This window comes from Stegastes partitus, unplaced genomic scaffold (genome assembly GCF_000690725.1).
Source record: "Stegastes partitus isolate 25-593 unplaced genomic scaffold, Stegastes_partitus-1.0.2 Scaffold83, whole genome shotgun sequence".
NCBI classification, from domain to species: domain Eukaryota; kingdom Metazoa; phylum Chordata; class Actinopteri; family Pomacentridae; genus Stegastes; species Stegastes partitus.
The window spans coordinates 357684-378217 of NW_007577814.1; the positions used below are offsets into that span (position 1 = coordinate 357684).

Here is a 20534-nt window from a genome sequence, read left to right on the forward strand (position 1 = left end):
TTTAAAGGTGATTTGCAAATCTACAACTGGAGGTACCTGTTGAGAAAAAAACAGTCACTATCAATAACACACTTTCAAGGAGGGAACTCAAACCCTATTTTATAAAGCTTCAGTGTCGTCAGTTTGTTAATGCCAAACACTACAACAGTGCAACACTAAGTGTTGTCTATTACCGCTAGGAAGCAGATTGATTTGATTTTTATTAGCTATTTATTTGGGACATTATGTTAAGAACAGCGTGGGTGAACTTGTTTTCCTCATCAGCACTCACATCTCTTCTCCTGACTATTTAAAGCATCAGTCACCCCAATTTAGTTATAAATTAAACTATCAAAAAATGAAATGAGCATTAATAACCAACAATATTATCAATCTCACTCCAGCTCGTAATTAAAAATTGACAAATCTGGATAAGCTCAATAGTTTTCAGATATTTTTTTCACAAGGCACACCTTTGCATATTATTCCACCTATGTAAATCCTCATAAATAAGACTAGCTCCAAGGCACACAGTTCAACAACCATGGGTCTCGGTAGGCCACACTCCTTGTGATTAACGCGGAACATGGGCCGAGACAGAAACTAACTCACTAACTAGCTCACACTTAAATTACTTATAACTTTAATCACAACTTATTTTATAACTTGAAAAGGGTGCAATTATTAAGTTAAAATCTACAGTTTCTGTGCTAAGACTCCATTGTTTGTGGATTCTAACAACGCCTCTGCTGGTACATGTGTTTGCTGTGGGTGTATGGAGTCTTTTCCCCACTGTGAAGCCTTTCACTTTGCAACATCCTATATGTGCAGATGCTGCTTAAAATATAACAACCACAATCACTATCATCACGTCAAATCTACATAGTGTGAGGAGGGCACACCTTGGCAAATGCTGCTGCGTGCACTTTACTGTCACCTTGTCAATAAATGCAGCTTGTACGAACAGCACCCCCTGTTGACGTGATGCTGCAGGGCAGGTGAGAGGTAACAAGTTGAGAGGTCGTCACAGCTAGCAATACGGAAAGGTGGCTGCACATTTGCCGCATTCTTAGAAAGTAAATCTATGCAGGGAAAAGCGTCTTGTCTCCGTGGCTGGATCACGAAAAACAGTCTCAACAGGCGGCAGCTCTCTGCAAACGTCGCTGCCCATTAGCTTTGCTACTTAGCTGATGTTAGCAAGCTGCTAGCTGGCTTGCTAAGTTACTATGTCGCAACCAGGTGTTTGGACTTACTAGCACACGTGAAGCAAACTTTGATTCTGGAGGAGGAAAGAAAAACGAAAGGTGGGTATTTTCATGACCCGACAGCATGTTGTAGCTCTTTAACAGTAGTTGGTGCATTAGTCAGCTCTGTTAGAATGAGCAGGATAACGTCGGCTAACTTGAGCTAGCTTCTTATTTATGTTACATTTAGCTTGCTACGTTAGCAGTAACAGTTAGCATTAATGTTTCCGTTCATATTAGCCGGGCTCTGAGATTACCTGCACTGCAACCCAAGGTTTTCTAGGTGGACAGTGTAATTTAACTCAAAGGAGCGTTGCACAAAGGAAACTTTCTTAAGGTAAATGATAAATTATTGTCGTGTATGGTAACTGTGACATCGCTCGGTATGATTGTGCGGCTACCAAACAGCACAGACTGTAACATTTTACATTAACTTTTCATTTTTCCTGGCAGTTTCACACCGCAGTATTTCAGCAAAGTGTTCTTGCACAAAATAATTATTTACGAAGGGATGATTATTTACAGAGAAACCATGACACATAATCTAGCTTTGAAGTTAAACGTTGGCTAACGCGTGTTGTCTCTCTGGCTAAAGTCCTTTCGCCCCACCCATACAGGGATTGTGGAAAATGTATGCCACGAGAAAGAGCACATTAACGACTCATTGGGATTTATGTTAATGCCTCAGTGTTTGTCTGTGTTTCCTAATGCGGCAGGTTCAGTCACAGATTGTGCCAGTGTCTGCTGAATTAAAAGATTTGGCAGATTAGTAAGCAGTCATTGATATGCACTGCTCGAGAAGATATTACTGAGCTGGCTTTTTGGGCAGCTTTCACTTTAATTTCACTTTTACACTAAGGTATAAATCTGAGGTGATTGAAAGCTCCTTTTGATCCAATAAAAAGACATGTTTGCTCTGGGAATATTGTCACAGTGGCATTCTTAACTATGTGCAGGCAATATGTTTACAAAGAATATTGCCCCCATCATGTGGAAGACCCTAAAGCAGTTTGTAAATGAACTCTAGACATCCAGATACTGTAATTATCCACAGAGCCATACTCACTAATGTGTCTCTTGCATTGTTCTTATGCCTAATTCCTCTTCTCAGTACCATTTCCTTGTCTGATGCCCATTAACAATGTGTGGTTACCAGCTGGGACAGTGTGGTTGGTATTGTTTTCAACTTGTGAGGCTATCTGTCTGCGTGTATGCGTCATCATGGCTAAATGTGATCCTGGAGACACCTAACTGTAACTGGAACTACCACAAAGGCGGTTCTGAGTACTTTGGCAGGTGCTTGTACATCTGTCAGCATGTCTGCGGACAGATCCTGTCAATGCAAAAGCATCACAGCCATGCAAGATGCTGTCATGAAAATTCACAGGTGTGTATTTGAGATCAAAATAAAGGCAGGGATTGAGGATGGGTGTAATCTGACCTGTGAGTTCCAGGAACTCATGCAGTGATGTAATCAACAGTATGTGGATGGACATGACGTTTTGTGTTGTCTGGGTGTTTCACATCATTTGAAGTACTTTGCATGTCTTGACGAAAGGGCAGTCTGCATAAGAGATCTGGTGTAACTCTGTAAATGTTGAAAGACTTGATTCCAAGCCCAAAAAATAATCGTAATAAAAATAAAAATAAAAATAGTATTAAGATTTAGCAAGAGAGACAGTGTTTTGTATATTACAGCAACTTGGAGACTTGTTTAAGTCTGATGGACGTTTGATCTCTTGAGTAACCTCAGTGTTGTAAAAACAATCTGCACTTAAATTGTTAGCATTACCTATTTAATTCCTCCTCTTTCTCATTTTCCTTCTCTGTCTCTTACACAAACACACACACACACACACACACACACACACACACACACACACACACACACACACACACACACACACACACACATACCACTTAAGCTCATTGTTTAGCCTAGACATGCTTGACCTCTTCACTCTGCTTTGCTCTGTTGGGATGTCTGGTCTTAGCTTAAAGTTAGGAATGCAAAGTGATTGCCAGAGAATTCAGACTTGGACTATGAAGAGTATGCTGTGTGTTGCGTGTGGAGCTGTGTTTGGGGAAGTGCTTTCAGGATCATTACTATGGTGATTAAATAAATGTTAAACCAACCAAATGGATGGAAATAAATCAAACTCACAAGTGGTACTAGCCCTGGAGAATAAAAACAAAAGTTTCCGTGGATGCCTTGTATAAAAAGTGTAACGTCCCCAGTGTTCAAGCCAAGCAGACGAAAAACATGTTTATTTAACACCTTATTTTCATCATTTCCTTCACCTCTCACATCCCTTGCTCCAGGTGTGTCGTACCTTTTTTGCCGCATGTATGAAGAAACTTGTCTGGTTGCTCCAGCAGCCACCCAAGGGTGTGTTTTTTTCTGTGTGTGGGGACACAGTCTAATTGTGGCAATTGTGCTGAGCTAGCTTGTTTTCCTCACCTCTCTCATGGCTCACATTTTCCGTTGTTAAAACCAGTAACCCTTAAACCTTCATTGCCAGCATAATCATGCACACAAACACTCTTGCGCTGTTTAAATGCACCTTCAGCCACTTTGGTTGCTGCCGTGAGACTTGCTGCGTCATGGTGCCACCAAGAGTGTTAACAAGGGCAAGATGGTGAGAGTGTTGGGCTTAAGTAGTCTGAACCAAAGGCTTGTACAACCATAACAGTAATTGAGGTGGAAACACCTGACCTGAAGTTCATGTAAGAGAAGAAAACACCTGCTGGAGGAAATAGCTGCCCGTAGAATTAGCTCAGACTGCCAACGTCATCAAGACCAGGGCCTAATCAAATCAAGACTCGGTGTGTTTTCTCTTAGTTCAAGGTGATGCTAGTGATTAACAATTAAGTTTAAGACTGGACTGTTTGTTAAGGATGTTCAATGATTTTTTCTTCTTTTTTTAAGTTTGCATGCCATTCTGTTTCTTGTGCATCCACATGAAACTTACATGAATTGTGAGATTTTGTTTGTCAGTGAGCATCTAAATCAAGTTTGTGTTACATCATGCAGTGCAGTACATTGAAATATTTGTCTTGCGGCAAGGGACATTTTATTTGGTTGCTATGTAGAGGAAAGTGTTTTAGTTGTCTCCTTGCCCTGGGCTCTAATTGGCTTGTTTGAGAAGAGCAGGCTTGTGCAAAATAGATCACTCTGACATTATGCAAACTTTGGCAACGATAACCTCGTGAGATCAAGGTGGCTGCTCTCCACTGACAGCATGAAGGGAAATGCTCGCCTCTTACCTCATCTCAAAGGTGATCGATGATTAATCTATCAAGAGAGTTTAAAAGACAGGCTATATGTAACATAACCGGCTTAATCAGTCTGTTGCACTAATGGCATTCTGTCATTCAGACGTAGGTTTTGTTTCCATTATTGTGATGCATAATGCAATAACAAACAAAAGACTGACTACTAACAGCTTGTCAAACTGTCAAATAGCCAACAATCTAGTTTATTTATCATTTTCAAAACACTGAAAACTCTGTGTGATGGTAATCTAACTACAACTTCACCATGTCCAGGACAAGTTTTTAATTGTTACTGCTGTTGGTCTGTGTGTTAATGCATGCAACTGCCACACTTTTGTGATATTTATATGGATGCTGCTGCTGCTGTTGCTGCTACTTGTGTAAACTCAGAGCAAACACGCTACAAACTGAACTTTGGCTGTATGTGGCAGCTTATCATTGAGATGTAAAGAAAAGTACACAGTGTGACCTGCCGTTGGATCCTGACCTGGACAGATCCCGTCTCCATGTCAGGGATAATTTGTAATTGCAAGTACTTGATGAAATTACCAGTGCTGTTGTTCCATGTGCCCAAATGTGCACAGCTCTCTTGAATAAACTCAGAGGAAATCCTCTGCTTGTGGTGTTTTTAGATGAATATTGGTGGTGAAATGATATGAAAGCCTTTACTTGGTCACTTAACACAACTTGAAGTACAATTGCTTCCACATGTCTATCCGTTAATGTGACTGAGTTCAGTTCAGACCTGTGCCATGTTGAAAATGATGCAAATATGTTATTAGGTCTAATAAGCATTGATGTCGCAACTTTTCCCACAGTGTGGATTGGGACGTGAAGTCGACGTGTTGAGTTGCTGTCAGATTAACGGAAAGGAGTGTGTGTCTGAAAGGGGCTTAAAGTGTAACTTAACCATTGAAAGCTGAAGTTGTCATCTCTGATGTCGATGAAGTGACAAGCGATGCCGACTTCTAATTTATCAGACATGTCAAGGACAAATGAAAGTCCCATCACTGGTTTTGTATTTCAGAAGGATTTCAGGCTCAGTTAACCATGGGATCGACTGACCATTGAGTATTGTTATGATCTTGCAGCTACTGTTAGGAAAATACATAAAAAGTATTCAGTTTACCCAAATGGCTTCCATACCCATTCCTATAGAGTAACAGTCTGGGTTCTGTATTTTTATTTTGCACCGCTTACTTCCTCGTCTTGTCAAAGGTGCTTATTCATGCTTACACTCACTTAAATGATACATGACGTATAGGTTTGTAATTCATAATAAGGATAATCATTGGAACCCAAGTTGTCATCGAAGAACAATCAAGTTTAAGCTCAGTATGATTGGAATTTTTATTAGTTTGTTACTGCGTAATTAATTTTAGTGCCACTCTGAAAAACAGGAACCCAGGCTCAAAGGTGTTGGTTGGCTCTGTTTCAACCACAGAGGTGGATCTTTATCTGAAGGTTATTAGTTGAGTTTTTAAAACTACCAAGACTAACAAAAACAAACTAATTCTGACAGCTAGCTGGATTACAAATGTCAGTTAAAGCACTATGCACTCGGCATGAGAGACTTTCACTAAACTGCTCCACAAGGGATTGAGTAAAGCAGATAAATCTTCCAGTGTATGTAATTTTATCCCAATATTTTTGTTCTCTGTGATAAAGCAGATTTCCTGGAAAATCAGTTTAGGCTTTTAATGGGAAACCTATCTAATCTTCCTACTGTTTATCTACAATATTGCCTAAGCCCTTGTTTCAGTACTTGAATTGTGAAAATGGCCGGGCAGTCGTTCTATATCTGATTACACTTGAACGTTGTGGACAGGATTCACTGAATATAGCTGAGATGTTTTCATTTTGTATGTTGAGAATGTCAGAGTAACACACAGCTCATCCTGCTGTACGTTCAGTGAATAATTCCAAAGCCACAGACACGCTTGATTTAGTGACCATGCACCCACAATTTGTCACCCACAGTCAGAAAGGTTCCCTTATTTACATTCCACGATAGGAATGTCTGCCCTGGATTTTCCACTGTTTGTGGGAAAATATGTCAGAAGGGGAACAGAACAGTAGTGTTTGCTATTGATGAGACTGTTGATAATCACATTTGTTTCATATTTCAGATCCAAATCCTTTTCCATCGTGGAAATCCAACTAAATTCCATACATGTCATAGTTTTTTGTTCTCCTTCTTAATACAGTAGCCTTTGCTCAATATCACTTCATTTCTTTGACTGATTCTTAAGCTGATCTTGTCTTTTTCATTCCTCACAGATGGCTGTGTCAGTGAGGGGCCTCTACTTTATGGTGACCCTGTTTTTGGGTAGTTTCTTCGGAAGTGTCTTCATGCTGGGTCCAGTTTTGCCCCTCATGCTGTTGTCTCCCGCTTGGTACCGCTGGATCACTGATCGAATCGTTGCTACCTGGCTCACCCTGCCTGTGGTGCGTACACCAGCTTAGCCTTCACTTAGCCTATTTCTGTGTGTACCAGATGGTCTTAAGTTATCTGTGTTTGAGGTGATGATAATTTGCGTCATCTCAGCCTTGTTTATGCTTCCCTGTTTAATGAGATTTAATTTCCAATAGGTACACTTGATTTACTTAGATTAGAGCAAATTAGATACTTCCAAGCAATTCAAATCCAGTTCTTGTATACAGTGCCCATGAGAATTGATGGCCTTATTCATTTTCTTCTCATTTTTATCTCTCTCTTCACTTTATCTACCATCCTTCCTCTTCCCGCTCCCACCTCTCTCTCTCTCTACATTATTTTTAAATCATCATTCTTGTCTCTCCTTGATCATCCACCTTTCCATTTCTGTCCATCTTTCATCCTTTCTACCCCCTCCATTCTTTCTCCCCTTGCACTTTCTCTTTTATCCTCCCTCCGTCCTGGCTCCTCTCTCCTCTGTAGTCTCTGCTGGAGCTGGTATTTGGGGTGAAGGTGGTGATAACAGGTGATGGCTTCATCCCAGGGGAGCGAAGTGTGATCATCATGAATCACCGTACCCGTCTGGACTGGATGTTTCTTTGGTGTTGTCTGCTCAGGTACAGCTACCTTCGTCTGGAAAAGATCTGCCTCAAGGCTGCACTCAAGGCTGTACCTGGCTTTGGTGGGTATACATTGAGTGCCCTGTCCTCTCCTGCACCCAAGCACAGTCCTGCACACTTATGCAGGCCAGAATGTAATATATGCTTTGCAGGGCATTTCCTGCGAAACATGATTGCAAAGCAGTTTACTTTTGATAAACAGGGAGTTAAAATCAGCTAAACCTAGAGAAAAATGAGGAAGAGAATAATGCATATTTAGAGTTTATAAAAATGCAAGACATAGCCTGATTTCCAGAAGCATTATGTAAACAATGCACACAGTAGGTATGATGGAAAGGGCAGGTGTCAGGTGTTTTTCCTGGGAAACACATGCCCTGCCTTCTTTGAAAGTCTTCTAGAGCCAGGTGAACATGACAAGTAATCAGTTATGCATGTAAAAACTGTGTATGTACTTTGCAGGATGGGCAATGCAGGTGGCCTGCTTTGTCTTTATTCAGCGTCGTTGGGAGGAGGACAAGAAGCACTTGGAGAACATGCTGGACTACTTCTGTGACATCAGAGAGCCCCTGCAGCTGCTGTTGTTCCCCGAGGGCACAGACCTCACTGGTGAGATGCAAAGAATGCAGCGATCCATCCATTCGTGGGACAATTTGCCCATATTTCATTTCTCAGAATGTGTTACCCACCAACCAGTTTCCAGAGCTCAGTATGGCCCAACACCTGTCTTGCGCCTTTGCACTGACACTGTTATGCAAACACAATTTCAAAGTGATAAGACATACCTAAATCCCTTGACACACACCCCACACAGTCATGTCTGCAAGAATGCTCTGATCTTTCAGTCCGAGCAATAGTGACACCAGTGCCTAAAGCCCCTTCAGATCACAATTAAGCCAATCAAAAGTCCTGAGTAGCTTTACCGAGGGAAGCTTAACTTCTCTTTGCATGTCATGATGTCATGAGGGGTCCAGTGCAGTTACATCATAATTGGCCAGCAGATTTAGGGCTTTAGATATTGTTTTACATTTGGTGTTGCGTACACGCTGGCGCATGTGTGTGTTTGCATTTGGACGCCGCAGGAGTTTAAGCCTCTTAAACCTCTAGGCTTATTTTGACGCAAGAAACAAGCGGATGTGTACCGCATGTTCTGACGTCTTAAGCGGAAGTTGTTGCTGTTCATTACTCCCCTAATACGTATTCTAGAGCCATGCGTACAGACCTCCATCTAGAGGATCAAATTCAGGGTGCACTTAAGCTCAAAAAATGTCTATGACCCCTCTGAAGCCTGTAGAACTCATGTGAGTCGAATGAAAGATTGTGTAAGAACCACAAGTCACTGCTTTGGTTGAGGGCAGAGGCCTGATCAGCAGAGGTCTGTCCATAGTCCTTTTGTCCTCGTAGTCTGTCTGAATTAGCTGCTTGTTACATAATATGACTAACGAGTCATGATATAGTTTACATGTTCCCGCAAAAAGTTCCTGAGGAATGTCTGGTTCATAAACAGCGATCTTTCCTGTGTTTATGTCCCTTTGTGGATTTTACAAATGTGTAAATCATTGGAGGATATATTTATGAAAGGGGTCATATCCAGTAACCAGTCGTATTCCTGTTCTAGTATTTTTGTCATAGTACACTGCAGTTTTATTGTTGTGTAGCCCTTGTCATCCAAGCTTGACTTTTGACAATAAGGGTAATTTATAAACAATCCTTAGTCTTGCTCTGTTTCTGTACAATTTCAGATATTTTGTTTTCACAGTTGAGCACAGCTGATACAAAGTCAAAATAAATCCAAAAAGAAAACTAATCCTGCTGGTTTAAAGAGTAACTACTTGACATTGACATTTCATTTGTTGTATGTTTGTTCCTTGTTGAGTCATTTTAACATAATGTTATATTATCAGTGTGTTGGAGATAAAAATACAGTACATTTTAAATGATCACTGAACCTAAGAAAATGATACATATGTATAAGATGTATAGGTTTATGTACTTACCTCCAACTAAAAGCATCGATACATACAAAATACATACTTGTTGTTGATTGCTCCCCATTAAAAACATCTACCATATACAGCTTGTGCAATATGGTAAACATAAACTTACATGGTGATCATGTCAATTTCCTGCAGAAAATACAAGAGCCAAGAGTGATGCATTTGCCGCTCAGAACAGCCTTCCCAAGTTGGAGTATGTGCTTCACCCCCGCACCACCGGATTCACCTTCATTGTCGACCGACTTCGAAAAGGTCAGGTTTGATCCACATAAACCGCTTCGGAAGTTATGCAATGTCTGCATTAAACATGATAGCAATATGCTTGTAATAAGTATTGTAGTTAGTTAGCATTTGGAAAGCAGACACATGCTATGTGTTTATTCGTTTTTGATGATGCGCAGTATTTGTTAAAATGAAAATAAGCAGGACTCAAAGCCTGTCACCAAGATGGAAACATTTTATCAGCAAAACCAACAGAAAATGACGTGTCACTATGATGACGGACTTTATTCCACTGGCGCGGTTTGTAAGACAGGGATCATACCTGTTCATCTTCAAAGTCTCAGACCTATGCTTCATCCTACAGTCAGCTATTACAACTCCCCTGAGATTCTCCTGTTTCTCTATGAGCTAATTCTGGCAGTCCTCCAGAGGTCTTAAATACCACCTCTGGCCCTGCTGTGTCAGATCCACCCTGGATGCTGAGCATGGCACTAACTCTCCAAGCAGGTGTTGTGAATCAGTGTGATATCATCAGACTTGGATAATTCCCCCTCCCTTTCTCTGCACCACTGACTGACATGCTGTGCATGTTGTCTTTGTCCAAGTCCACTGTGCCCCTCTCAGCTCTATTTTTACCGTGGTAGAGCTAAGCTGCACAGGAGCAGGCGCTGGCAGGTGTCATCCTGTACTTTTGATATTTCATTTAGCTCTCTGTGTGTGTGTTGTAAGGGCACTGCAGAACAGTTAGGACGGTATAGAGCTCACTGAAGATTTTAAGCACCAAGTCCGTGGATGATTGGAGGTATCTGTGTAATGGGGCTAAAGAACCATGAAGGTTGCATAACCCAGTTCCAACAACCAGTGTGGATGTGTTAAAGGGATAATAATTCCCATAGTGGCATGTCCTCATGTCTGGAACTGCAGAGTTCACAGTAAGAGCTGTCTGTGTGTCTGTCTAGGAGTCCTATTTATTGAAATCTGAGTGTTTTACATTGTTCTACGTTTATCCTCATGAAAACTAAATCATTGTCTTGCTTTAGTTTTGAAGATGATTTTATGAGCCAGTCATCTTTAAACTTGTGTGCCTTTTCCCAGGAGACAACCTGGATGCCGTCCATGACGTTACAGTGGCATACCCCAAGAACATTCCTCAGACAGAACGCCACCTCGTACTGGGCCATTTCCCACGTGAGATCCACTTCCACGTCCGCCGCTATCCAGTGTCTTCACTTCCCAGCTCTTCCTCTGAGCTGGAGTCTTGGTGTCGAGAGCGTTGGGCTGAAAAGGAGGTCCGTCTCCGGGACTTTTACTCAAGCCAGCCCCGGGCCTTTGACAGGGACGGTGTTTCTCGTGTGCCACCCTGCAAGTCAGAGCTTCGAGTGGCTCTGATCAAAGCTGCCTCACTGCTGTACTGGAGCAGCTTCATTGCTCTGTGTTTCACTGGCCTGTGGCTCTGGCCTCCTTTCAGGCTCTACTTTTTAGTCCTGGTTGGAGTGTATGTGGCCCAGCAGAAGCTGGTCGGAGGGCTGGAGCTGCTGGAGTTGTCTTGCCATCGATACTGGAAGTCCATGGCTGCAGATGTAGGTGGGAAGAATAAGGTGCTAGATGGGAAGATGCAGTGATAATGAAAGTAATTTTGATTGGGGAAAAAAAGACATGTTTTCACCTATATTTAGCAATGACACTGAAAACCCAGTTGTCTTGACCTGTTTAGTCCAGAGGACTAGAGGGTCCCTTTTAGGAATCCAGTGCTCCATGCCTTAGACAGAGAGAGTCATAAGTGCACCTCCTGATGGTATGCATGGCTTCAGTGGAGAGAGCTTACCTTTCTGTTGATGAAGTAAAAGAGGAATGTTAAGTACATTTATCTGTGTTGGGTTCAAGGAATTCATCACATACGATGTGTCACTTGCCCTTTGTATGTTTCTCCTTGTATAATCACTGTTCTTTAGCTTGCTGTCAGTGCATTTTCTCAACTTTATGTTGTTGGTGTTTATTATGGTCGGTTGTTCAGAACCTCAGTGTGGACATGTGTCATGAAACAATGCTGTTAGTATTTGTTATACTGTTGCCATGTCTTTGAAACTGGTTTTATTGTATGCGATGTTGCTCTCAGTTTTATATCATAAATGGAGCAGAGCCATAGTACAGAGCGCCTGTACGTGTGATGACTTGACTCTAACCAATATTCAAATTAGCACTGATAGCTGAATTAGTCAGATGGGACTATTTAAATCAGTTAGCAGTTATTAACAAGGAAAGAAAAGGACCGCTATAATTCCCAGAGAATTATTAAGGAGTATACAGGTATATATGTGTACCATTGTTTACCTTTATTGGGTATAATTACCCCTTTTTATACAAGTCGTTGAATTATTTTTTTTCCTGTTACTCCTTAGAGATAGCCTTTGTGATGTTTATTACTGTACAGGTCTCTTGTTTGCTAAAGTAGCTTTTGCACATAAAAGCCAAAGGTGAGAAAAGCAGACACGATGTTTAAAAACAAATAGCAACCAAACAGAATGTAGTCTGTCTTGTCAGGAAGCAGTATCTTCACACACTACTGGCAAGGCTGCCTGTAGCTACGCTGAGGCAACACTTGTAGTAATATCAAAGGAAAATCAAAGATCTTATCTCATGTCTGGATATCTGCAGAAGCAGATGAGCTTTGTGCCCATTCTGGGAATGAAGGGATGCCTTGTAGAGGCAGGATGTGGGTGGTGCTGGGGTGGAAGAATGTCCTGTTGGGACAACATTACCCCTCAACGTTGAGGGTGGCACAGAGAACCAGACTTGGAGTGGAAAACTAGCCCTGAACTCAGCCTAATCCAAAAAAGCCCTGTAATGCCCACCTCTGCCTGTGTCCCTCTCTAGAGGACTGGCATTGATGCGCCTGCTAAACTCAATTAGCAAATGACAGCTGAGGAAGCTACTCCAATTGTGCCAAAAAAGGACAGAAATTGAAACAAGATTGGAGCAGTGCTTCAACCGCACTTTTAGCCACTGACTCTCTTTGCCATTGTTCTCAATACCACTTAAAAACACATTAGTTCTTGGAGTAATGGAACAATTGTGTCTTAGTCTATAGCAGTTTCTATAACACTGTGCAATGTGTGATCTAGCTGACCACTTCAACCCAACTTTGTGAAACAAATCTCCCTTTTACAGTCCGTCACACAACAGGAAGTGTCTTTCTTTTTTTTCTCCTTCTTTTCTGTTTATGCGAATCTGAAGCTCCTGTAGTTGAAGTGTAAAGGGGCTGATTCCAATCACTGTGATGCAGCTGCGTTAATGATTTTATCATCAGCATGTAGTAGTTTACCAAACATGGTACTATATATGTTTCTTCAGACTATGTAAGACTCCTGAACCAGCTACAATCTCCACATGTTAGTCTTTCACTTGTGTTGTCTTGTGTTGTTTATTTTACAATTACTTGCTGATGCTGGACCTCTTCAAAGTCACTGTCCTCAGGTAAACACAGTGGACACTGTTACGAGTCAGTCTCTTAAAGAAAGAAATATATATGAATAAATATACTATATCAACTCATTGGTGTCTCTGATTATTGTTGTACTTTCGTAAATATTGACTCCTGACTAGAATACTGATAGTGTGTGCAAGTTTGCTTTATCTTGTGGTAAAAGATTATCAGTTTAAAATGTTACACCCGTTATAGAAACATGGCTGGTACGATAATATCTTTATTAGATTTTGTATGAATTTTGGCTAAGATTTTATTTCCTTTATTCATCACTCCCCTCATAAAGAACACTGTTTCCATTACACTGTCATGCTCCTACACTGACATTTTTATTTTGCTGCAGGCCACCTTGTGTATTGTCTCAGCAGTCCTTTAATCTCGAATGTACTGTAACAATCACTACATTGCAGTGAATGAGTCAACAAGACCTTGAATGCTCATATTACACAACACAGGCCACGGTTTGCCTTGTCTGTTTTGCACACACGCGTCACACACACATTTTAGTCTACCATAGACAACCAAAAAGGTCAAGAGCTTTGAAGGTGAAGTGCAGTCGCCATAGTAACCAATGTTGACTCCCCTGTCTCCTGGCAACGGGATGTAGAGTGATGTCAATGGAAAGCATGCTATTTTCTCCTGGTGACAGAATGATGTCACTCCCTTGTGTTAGTGAAGAGAGTGGTGGAAAGAGAAGTTTATTTCTATATTCTATATCGCCGCTCTCCTGAGGGGATAGAGAGGGAGGGCTGATACGGACATCCTGTCCAATCAGAGAAAGACAAAGGCGAGGATAAACTAAAATAGCTGTCCAAGGGTGATGAATCACGGGCCAATTAGGGGCTGCAATTACACTCCTGTTTCTTTTTGCCCCACCTACCTGCCCACCCTCCTCCTCCCCTCTCTAGTTCATTCTCTGCATCTGAATATAACTTCAGATTTGCTCTGCTGGGTTTGACAGTGGGTGTTAGGAAAAACGGATGATGCACACAGACTCCATCACGCTGTATGAGACACATGAGAGCATCACTTCACTAATGTGTCTTTTTTTCCCAATTAAATTTGTTCCTAAAAGATGGATTCTTAGATGACTGTAGAGGAGCTTGAGGTCAAAGTGTTTGGAAATCTCAGTGTTCCAAATCCTGACCCAACAGCACCATGGAAGTATCTGAACGTTACTGGAAATATTTGTGAACACACACATTCACATAAAGACTATCTCACATCTAAATGTGCTCTGTGTATATCCAATTGCATGCAGACAAATGGGATCAACAAGGCGGTGTAATTATCCTTATCTGGCCAGATGGCTTTTTCAATAAAGACAGCAGACAATCCTGAGGTTACACAGGGACAAAGTCAAAGACTACTGAATTATAAAATAGCACACTGAGTTCCCTGGAGATCGAGCCTCCTTTTTGCCTCTAGTCATGTCCAGCATTTAAATGGCACTAGATGGGGTCATAAAAACATCAGTCTTCTCAATCCATAAATGCCCTAGATCCCTCAGAAAAAAAGCAAGAAAACTATCAACTGCAGTGGGTACAGAAATAGCTGTAACAGGAACAGGTTGTAATGTTCAACAGCCTTAATTAATATTTGTGTGGGCTAAGTTTAGAGCTGAGTGCTGAGTGTAGGGCGCCTCCAGGAGTGATTGCAGGAAAAGCGGACCTGTTGTTGATTCCACCGCGGTGACACAGACACACCAACAAAGAAGCCTTCCAACAGGATCAGAGCTATAAATAACTCCACGGCAGCACTGCAATATTAGTGGGTGGATTAGGAGTGAGTCGTCACTTCCTATTTATACACCAAATGCAGTCAAACCTTTTCATCGTGAGTGATTCATAGTGAGTGCTGACATAGTTAGGATTAAAATACGACACTTCTGATCTGTTGCAATTATTTGCTTTTACTCTTAAATCACGTCTTCTGTTAGGAGTCAATCATATATTGGTCAGTGTTGGGCTTTTACTTAACAGCCAGTAATTCAGTAGGGTTCTTTCATTTTCGCTGCGCCAGGAAGTCACATCACTTGCGTGTATTTGTAGACTGCAGTGAAGCTCTACAGATCTTGCCAAGCAGGTTAACGTCAGAGGCAGGCAGGGGATTCAGCATCACTCAGTATTCTGCTGCCATCTAGAGGTCTGAGGATTTGGTTTTTACTCATGTTTATTTATAGCCTCTCCTCACCATCGCCATCCCTCATCAACACAAACAACACCAAATTTGTACATCCGCGTGTGCTTCTGTCCAAATTGACACTGACACAAGAACTGAACCCAGCAAGAATACATTTTTATTTAGAAATCACGTCAGAGAAAATCTTGCCATAGCAATAGAAGAAAACAATTATTTTCCAATTCTCAGCTCAAGAAAAATATTGAAAAAGATATAGATCAGTCAATAAAATAACAACCATATAATGTAAAGCAAACAAAGACAAATGGCATATCAATAAAATGCTAAAAGTGAACAACAAAACGATAATATTCTATTGTGGCCACTGACTGTCAACTGCACTGACTTTGGGACATAAATGATGTTAATGTCCTGTATATATATTTATCTTTTTTATAGAAATGACAACGTCCACTGTCTTGTACGACCTTGCAAAGGCAAGCAAAACGTTAACAGTGTCAAACTAGTCAAGTGTGAACCATTTTGGTAACGCCAGCAGGCATGCATACTCTGACATGGCACAATGACACACCAGGGCCACGAAGCTGTGCTATAACCCAGTTCAAAATTGACCTCAAATGTCATGAAAATTAGCTCTCTCTCTTGTTTTTTTTTTTCTTTTTCTTTTTACAGTTTGATGATATAAAACAGAGGCTCTGGCCTGGTCTGAGGACAAGAGCTTGAATTTGAAGATAAATACTCCATTAAAGCTTGCACGACTTTGTGTTGTAAGAAACACGTCATCTTATGACCAAATATGCCCAAAGACCAGGATTATAAAAAGAGGGTGGGACACGATCCCAAACGTAGCTCAACACTAGGAGACAGCATCTGCAGTGAACTGTGTTTAAATAAATGTAGCATGGTCAAACACAGGCTTCATTTGAACATATTCTTTAGATTTGAGAGAAAACTGTTTATTGAAGGCCAGTTGCATTTTGTTTTTAGTTGTTCAGAAGCTCGTTTGGCTTGTCCTTGACGACCACTCAGTTACTTTTAAATGTATGACCCATCCTCTCATCATCCTGTCCTTAAGCCAGCAGGCAGCCAGAAAATGTCTCCATTGCGCCTCAGACACATTCTGCCTCAGCCACATTGATGGCTGAAAGCTACATGCTCCTGACAAGTCACCAAAGTGACATGTTGTTCTTCACACAGCGCACACACACAGGCACAGAATCCATGGTAACAGATGTAGATCGGTAGAACTGAATGAAATAGAAAGACTGTTCACTGTGTGGGATATCACTTCTACACTATAAACTCTAGCAATGGGACACTTAAGCCACTATGTGTACATTTCAGTCAAAATAAATACACATCAAGTGAGCCAAATCCAAATCAAACTGCTATCATTGTCAAACACAACAATGAATACTTAAATATGACATCAATCTGTGCGGTATCATTTGGATGAGAACAGAGATTATAAATACTATTACATCCATTCTACTACAAGCTAAGAAAAAGTTAACTTATACAGAATTAACAACTATCATGGTCTTAAATTGCATTATTTGCTAACCAGTGACAAATACACTGAGACAAAGTTCACAGCACAGAAGCACAAATCCACAAAAGCAATATGTAGAGTGACATCTCAGTTGGCTCATTTAACAGTGTCATGTGGAGTGGGCCGATGATCATACTCAGCTCCACTGCCTCCAGTTATCTAGATAAATAAAACGACTAAGCGATATTTTTAAATGTGAGTGACCTGTCTATAATCGTGCATGTGTTTAATTACCATGAAAGTGTGGTGCATGCCTTGTGCAGCGATGATGAGAATTCTGTGTGACCGTGCTTGAACACTTAAGTCAAGTCCCTAACGGTGTTCCCAGCTGTTTGTGGAGACTGCCCTGTGACACATAAATCAAGGACTATTTTTTGGGAGGGGGAGCCTATTCAGCAAGAATAGATCCAGCACACCAATCTTCTAATCAGCAGAGGTCTAAGGTCATTGACCACGGACAGGGAAGGAGTGTGGGGGAGGTGAAGCCAAACCTTCACTGACCACTAAGTCTGCAGGTTGTGTTGTGCAGCGGCAGAGGTGAGGGGGTAAAGGAGAGGGAGAGGAGGGCACGGGAGTGAGCTTTCCCAGACAAGTTAATCCAACATTGGGAGCTCATGAATTGTCTGAGGGAACATGCTCTTCAAAGCCCTCGCTCTCCCTAACCAGAGCCCTCTCCAGGATGACGCGTCCCTCCTTGTACCGCTGACTGTCCTCGGTGGCAAACTCATAGATCCAACCCAGCTTGCTGTTGCAGTTCTTGCAGCTGACGTCCCTCACCATGTGCCTGCCGGTGAGCATCACTCTGTCCTGCACCTCGCTGTACTGCAGGTTCACCACCTGCGGGGTCGAGATATAAGCTTGACACAAGTCGTGAAGCACGAAACAAAAGTACTGAATATATGTAGCCTGTTTTCATTTAGGCGTACATGTCACAGCCGGCATCTTCATGGCTCATTTCACTGTACCTTATTGAAGAGGAATGCTCTTCCTGTGGCTCCTGTGAATCGTGTGGAGATGAGCTCGGACCGATTAGTCAGAATGGTGTCACAGTTGGCACAAGAGAAGAGGCGTGTTCCGCCAATGTGGTCCAAGAAGATACGACCCATCGTCTAATCTCTGGGAGTGACTGAACTCAGGCTAATGCATGAGAGAAAAGAAAGAACAAACGATTTATGGTTGGGAAGTTAAATAACAGCAAGACTTGACTATAAACAGTAAATAAGCAGTAACACCCTATCATAAAATAATCTATCAGTTTCATGAGGCAAATCAAGTTGTGAACTCTAAAAGATTTTGCTGTATTGTTTATAATGCAGCTATTCTTATAACATAACAATAGCCATATAACATATACGGCTATTGTGGGCAATTTTGTCAAGGTTCTCTATCTTTTGGTTCACTGAGAACTGAGAACCTTTGAACTAAAACACACAAGACTTAAAAACAGGCATGTGAAGCACCAACAGGTTGCAGCGAGCAACAAGAAATCCTAAGTCTTCGCTGCTTTTCCAGAGTTCTTATTGATACTTATTTAGTAGCTGGGCCATCAACACATAATGTGTGTTGGTCCTTAATAACCGTAATAACAGGTTACTCTTCAATGTCAATATGAGAGATATTTGGATGTCTGGACATCAGAACCGGTTAATCCTTTTCTGAGTGAAAACGTCTTTGAGATCCTGAAATTAGCACTTCTGAACATTGTATATGTATATAGAGATGTTCAGGCAGGATGTGATAATATGAAAAAAGTACCTTGATTTGTAATTTTTTTTTAATCAGTGGATTAACCAAACAGATCCACTTCTATAATTTTTCAAACTGATCTTTCAAATTATGCACTATTTGACATTCCAGCCACAGGGCTTTATTCATATTACTCAAACCGTACATACCTAAATGAAGCATGTCATAATATTTGGGTTGAGAGGATAAATGTGAAGTCACTTTTGAGACTTTACAGACTTAAATCATGGTGATAACAGTCAAAGGGGGTCCAGGCAGGCTGAACTGTGCAAGATTTTGCTGTGTTTGTCCTCAGGAAATCCTCATTACCACTTTAATATTATTTAAACCAGTGTCTGCTGTTGGAATACATGATGCTTCATTATTTTTATTTGCTGCACAACATAACTTTTCATCTTTAATACACATAAATATCTGCAATCAATTTCTAGTGAACATCAGGAAACCAGAAAAAGTAGAAAAGTATCTAACGACAAATTTGAAAGGAATAAAACTATTGTGAGCTCAACTTGTTATTTTCTGAACTTTATTTGGAGGTTTTCCTGCTACCTCACCGTTGGCACTTGACTCATTTCAACAAGTACTTCATGTTCCTGACTGGCTTGTCGTGAGTAATGTTGACTGTAGATGGCAGCTTTGCTTTGAATGGTGCTCAATCTCAACGGCATTGTGAAGAATATTTCAGCAAACCCTCTTTTAAACATAAAGACGTTAGCCTTACTGACAAAAGACAACACTTTAGCCCCTATTTACGGTGGTTTTGGACAATTCAGCCGAATGGTTTCGTCCACATCTAGCCAGGCTAACGGCAGGCTAACAGCTCAGCTAACAGCAACAACGACAGCAAGCTAGGAACAAGAGGATCACAACAAACCGCGTATTTCGGCTCAACTACAGATGACGGCTTCCTACCTTATTGAATTCGTTTCAGGGCAACAAAACGCCTCGGCCAACGATGGTGTCACCGAGCTTTTGGGTGTGTTTTAGGCGCACATCGGCTGTTTGTGCCGTCGTCGTCGTGGCTTTGTTGTTCTCTTTCAGCTGTTCCTGTCTGCGCTGTGCTCACCGAGCAAGTATCAACATCCGGCTGTGACGCGCTGCGGCGGCCTCCGGGCGCGACCACCAGGGGTCAGCAGAGGGGAGCAGCACGTCCGACACAGCTGAGCACAAACACTTCACACAGCACAGGTGAGTTCACTCCTGTGCGAAGGATTTCAAACTGCATCACCTCTCCGTAACTGCATTGTTTTTGAGCTGATGAACAGAAAAAAAAGAAGAAGTTCAATACAACAAAAGTGAATACACCTGTGATCACTGACACATGAAAACCTGAAATCCTAAATGAATGCATTTGGGATTTCCAATAAGCATAACTGCATGGACATGACTACAACAAAACTTGGGAACATCAGAACTTTCTCAACTTGTAATCTAAAGGCTGTGTTGTTCTGTATGCCTTCATCCTGACTCCACATGGAAAAGAACTGCCAGCAGATTTAATTATAACTGTTTGTGATGGAAAAGGATAAAGGAAGATTGGTGATTAACTAAAAATCAGTAGAAACACAGCAATAATCAGGAGGTACAGAATGAGCCATACAGTTGTCTTCAAATTTATTCATACCCTCCCATCGCTGAAGTACGTTGAAATTGACAAAAGTAATAATAAATAAAAATTTTATGAAAATCATGACATTGCTTTTGAATTGTGGTTCAACAGAAATATTTTTTTACAAAACAACAACAACAACAAACAAGCAAACAAGCATGATGAGACCCGTAAACTAATATTTTGTTGAACAACCCTTTGATGCAATCACTGTAATCAAGTGTTTTCT

The 20534-nt window shown here is 41.3% G+C and overlaps 2 protein-coding genes across 2 annotated transcripts; one reads left to right on the forward strand and one right to left on the reverse strand.

The window, feature by feature from the left end:
- Positions 1-974: 974 nt before the first annotated feature.
- lclat1 (lysocardiolipin acyltransferase 1) lies at positions 975-13324 on the forward strand. Its single transcript, XM_008276902.1, has 6 exons — positions 975-1283; positions 6780-6947; positions 7420-7618; positions 8016-8162; positions 9686-9802; positions 10868-13324. The coding sequence occupies exons 2-6, from the start codon at positions 6780-6782 to the stop codon at positions 11392-11394; spliced, it is 1158 nt and encodes a 385-aa protein (XP_008275124.1). The 5' UTR covers positions 975-1283; the 3' UTR covers positions 11395-13324.
- A 2209-nt stretch (positions 13325-15533) lies between these two features.
- On the reverse strand, positions 15534-19940 carry LOC103353794 (protein yippee-like 5). The gene is given in 5 exon segments (XM_008276940.1): positions 15534-17787; positions 17916-18087; positions 19609-19672; positions 19675-19803; positions 19925-19940. Coding segments are annotated over 5 exon segments (606 nt in total). The 3' UTR covers positions 15534-17562.
- Positions 19941-20534: the final 594 nt, after the last annotated feature.

Bases quoted from the DNA above. Each gene is read 5' to 3' on its own strand.
- lclat1 (XM_008276902.1), top strand. From the start codon at position 6,780: ATGGCTGTGTCAGTGAGGGGCCTCTACTTTATGGTGACCCTGTTTTTG. The intron at 6,948-7,419 runs GTGCGTACACCA...TCTCCTCTGTAG, and splicing joins CCTGGCTCACCCTGCCTGTG to TCTCTGCTGGAGCTGGTATT. The intron at 8,163-9,685 runs GTGAGATGCAAA...AATTTCCTGCAG, and splicing joins CGAGGGCACAGACCTCACTG to AAAATACAAGAGCCAAGAGT.